The sequence below is a fragment of the Cyprinodon variegatus genome, unplaced genomic scaffold (genome assembly GCF_000732505.1).
Source record: "Cyprinodon variegatus isolate N-32 unplaced genomic scaffold, C_variegatus-1.0 Scaffold155, whole genome shotgun sequence".
In the NCBI taxonomy this organism is placed as follows: domain Eukaryota; kingdom Metazoa; phylum Chordata; class Actinopteri; order Cyprinodontiformes; family Cyprinodontidae; genus Cyprinodon; species Cyprinodon variegatus.
In genome coordinates this window covers 1061084-1064577 of record NW_015150608.1, presented here as the reverse complement: position 1 = coordinate 1064577, position 3494 = coordinate 1061084, and the positions used below count along the sequence as shown (strand labels likewise).

Here is a 3494-nt window from a genome sequence, read left to right as displayed (position 1 = left end):
CTTTGATTGTGGGGATTTTTTTAAATTTGAAAATAGGCCCAGAAAACAAACAACAATAAAAAATCCTACAATAGTGCGCTGAAAAACGTGACAGAGCCACAAACAAAACAGAACAAGCACAGCCAATCAGAGACCAGACAACCGCATTTACTTAGTGAGTTAGAGGCAGAACAAGGTGAGAGAGGAGAAGCTTAAGGAAGCGTGGGGAAGGTAAAGCATGTTCTGTAGCAGGGGGAGCAGGTTCTTTGGGCGTGTACTTCCTGTCTGAGCATCAGTGACGTCACCCACTGGTTTTAAGTCTATAAACTTTAAATCCTGTATTTTGGCCTAATGGTAGATCAGAAGTGATCTATATTGTAATAACACCCAAGCACAGATTTGTATTTGTTGGTAACTTGGATGTCTTCAAATGATTTTAGAGGGAACCACCAACTAAGTGTGTTTAGGGGTTCAAAATCTGATTTCTCACCCCTTCTGGTGGGAACGTTTTTGTTCGTGGCCCCCCTGACTGGGACCTGTGGGCCAGACAGTACTTACATTCCCTCCACCAGGAACATGCTTCATATTGTCCTTGGAGCCCAAGCGTGAGGTGACATGGCTGAAGTCCAGCTTTTTGGAGACTATCTGAACCTACATGGACACAGCACAGTGGCGAGAAGAGAGAAGGCAGGGGAGGGTCGAGGAGGGGGAGGGGACCACAAGAGTTAAAAAGGAAAGGAGGAACAGAAGGTGAGGGAGACAGGAGGACAGTAGAAGTTGGTACCACAGCCGAGGTTAGAAAGGACAAGACAGCAGGAAAAAGCAAGGTTCACCACCTTAATGTCTAAAGATGCTGCTTTGGACGCTATTTCTCATTAGAAAGTTGTTGTTTTATTCCTGTATATAGTGCAAGTACAGAAACATTGGGAAGGGTATCCACGGTTCATGATAATGTCAACAGCTTGGACAGTAATGCATATTTATTTATTTTTTAATATTTTTTCAATTCAGTTTTATTAGCAGCAACAATCAGGGAACCTCTTTTCTATAGCAACATAATAAAGCTGAAGATGCAGTAGGAACTATGACTATATAAGTTTGTACACTAGTATAAAAAAGGGAAAAAGGCCCCACATAGCTGCGCGAACACATATCCTCAGACGCCTGCGCTGAGTTTGCAGGGACAGTTGAATTTTTACGACCACATATAGAATGTCTCACTGCTCGGTAGGAGAAAGACTTTTCATACTGAACTGTTTTAAATGTGACTCTAAGATAACAAGACTTCTTAGGATGACAGGGAAAATCTGCTCTTTGGGCCTCACTGATGGGTACATAGGGGAGCCTTCAGATCTGCTTGGGTTTTGAGGGAACCAATGTTAACACTTTATGACAAAAAACTTCACTGGGAGAGATTGGGTTGCAAAGAAGAATACTTTAAGATGTGTCCGAGTTTCTAGCTGCTGAATTAGGGTGCTGCCATTGCAGAGCATTTGGCTGTGATAGCATCTGAATCTCCAGCTAGATGGAGACTTTAAGACCATAGCAGTCACACCACAGAGGAAAGAGGAAACCTGTGTCCAAGAAAAACAGAAATACGGTGACAGCTACCATAAGTACCAAGTGGTACCACAGCAAAGCCACAAAGGTCCAGACTTTGTGTGAATCTGCTTCTGGTCCAAAGTACTGGGCCAACTTTAGGTTTGAGATGAATATGTGCTTTTTCAAACATGATGGGAAATATAATGCACAGTTTAGAACACTAAAACTTGCACCCTGAGGTGTAAACCACACACTAAGAACACATAATCTGATTTCTAAACAGCAGGTGGAGAAGCAAAGTGGAACAAACTCTAAGGAGGAGGCCACCATCGTTAATCATTAGCATGTTATAAAGAGATTACATATAAAAAGGTTACTCTGACAGGAGTACAACTTCACATGCGACCCAGGATGTTTATTTGAAGAACTGAAATACCACTATGGTCACCTTCAGATTGTCTAATTTCCTAGTAGAAAAGAAAAAAATAATAAACACAAACTCAAGTTGGGATTCTGATGTGCGCAAGGATGGACCTTCCAAAAGTATCCAATTGCTTTAAGGCATAAAAGTTTTTTTGGTATTTTTTGTGTTACATTAAAGCAGAGATGCACACAGTTTGGTGGAATATTGTCTGTACCTGCTCACTAATGCGTCTCTTAGCTCTGTGGTAACACACCATGAGTTTAGTTGAGTGCAAAATGGGACAACGCATCTGGCGTTCAACAGGTGGCGCCAAATACACAGCAGATAAACATAATGGGTAGGGAGATCATGGAACAGATGGAAAAATAACATTTTATTCTGGCTTTTAACAAAATTCACTAGTGAGTTTAGATTTTTTTCTTTCTGGAGAAAATAAAAATAAATATACATATAAATATATATATACATATTTATTGTCTCTTCAATTCTTCTCTTCTCAGTAAACTGGGAACAAACCACAGCAGTATCACCCTCACAGAAAGTAGACCGTTGTGGTTCAACCATCTCTGAAAAAATGCAGATGTGATTGTTTTTTTCCTTTTTTTTATGTTTTAAAAGTAAAACTGAGTGAAGAAACCAGCAGTGGAATTTAGACGGCATAAAGAACCTGTGCTTTGCTTGAAAACTAATTGAAGAAAATTCACTTCATACATTTATCTGTGCTTTATAAGATCTTCAAAGTAAAAAAAAGAAATGTCAACACATTTGTAATAACCCCACTTTCCTTGTCCTCTTGTCTCTGAGGATAAGATATAGATCATTGCCAAACGGAGCTGATATACAGGAAAACGGAATGAATGAATGAATGAATGAATGAATGAGTGAATGAATGAATGAATGAATGAATGAGTGAATGAGTGGGAGATGAGGAAGTGCGTTTGGAGGGGAACTCACTTTGCTCTGGCTGCTTTCTTTGGAGGGCACGCCCCTTTTCTGAGTAACAGAGGACACCTGAGGAGAGAAGCCCCGCCCCCCATGATCAATGAAAGAAACGTGACGACAAATGGAGAGAAGGAGGCGGCCAACGTGCACAGAGAAGTTTGTGGAAGTGAGTTATAATGGATCAAAAGAATACCGGAGAAAGTGTGAAAACATGGAAAGCGAAGGCAGACGTCCAAATAAAGAGGAAAAACCAGCAACCGGTCTGAATGAAATATGGAAGTGAAGAAGAACCGTGTCTATTTTGGTTTAACCCAAGTCTTTTAAAGAACGGAAACTTTGAGCTGTAACATCAACTAAAATGGGTGGATGATGCATTTTTTCGACAACCAAACAAGGTTTTGGCTTAAAAAAGGGCCGCAACAAGAACATTAAACATTATGTACCTATATGAGGCTCTGGGGCGGAGGATCATGTGTGCAACTGTTAAGGAGAGCATAATGGAGCACAAGATGTCTGTCAGATGAGCGTACCCCGGTCAGACCAGCATACCCATAGTCAAAACCAGTTTATCCCTTTAGTTTATCACTTTAGTTTATCACAGTTTTTC

General features: G+C 40.6%; 1 protein-coding gene across 1 annotated transcript in view; it reads right to left on the bottom strand.

The window, feature by feature from the left end:
• Positions 1–3494, bottom strand: part of LOC107086515 (microtubule-associated protein 4-like) — a 146490-nt gene that overhangs the window by 7703 nt on the left and 135293 nt on the right. The window contains exons 12-13 of the mRNA XM_015377503.1: positions 2900–2956; positions 538–630 (exon numbers count right to left, since the gene is read on the bottom strand). Of these exons, the coding sequence (XP_015232989.1) occupies positions 538–630; positions 2900–2956 (150 nt within the window). The remainder of the gene's footprint in view (positions 1–537; positions 631–2899; positions 2957–3494) is intronic.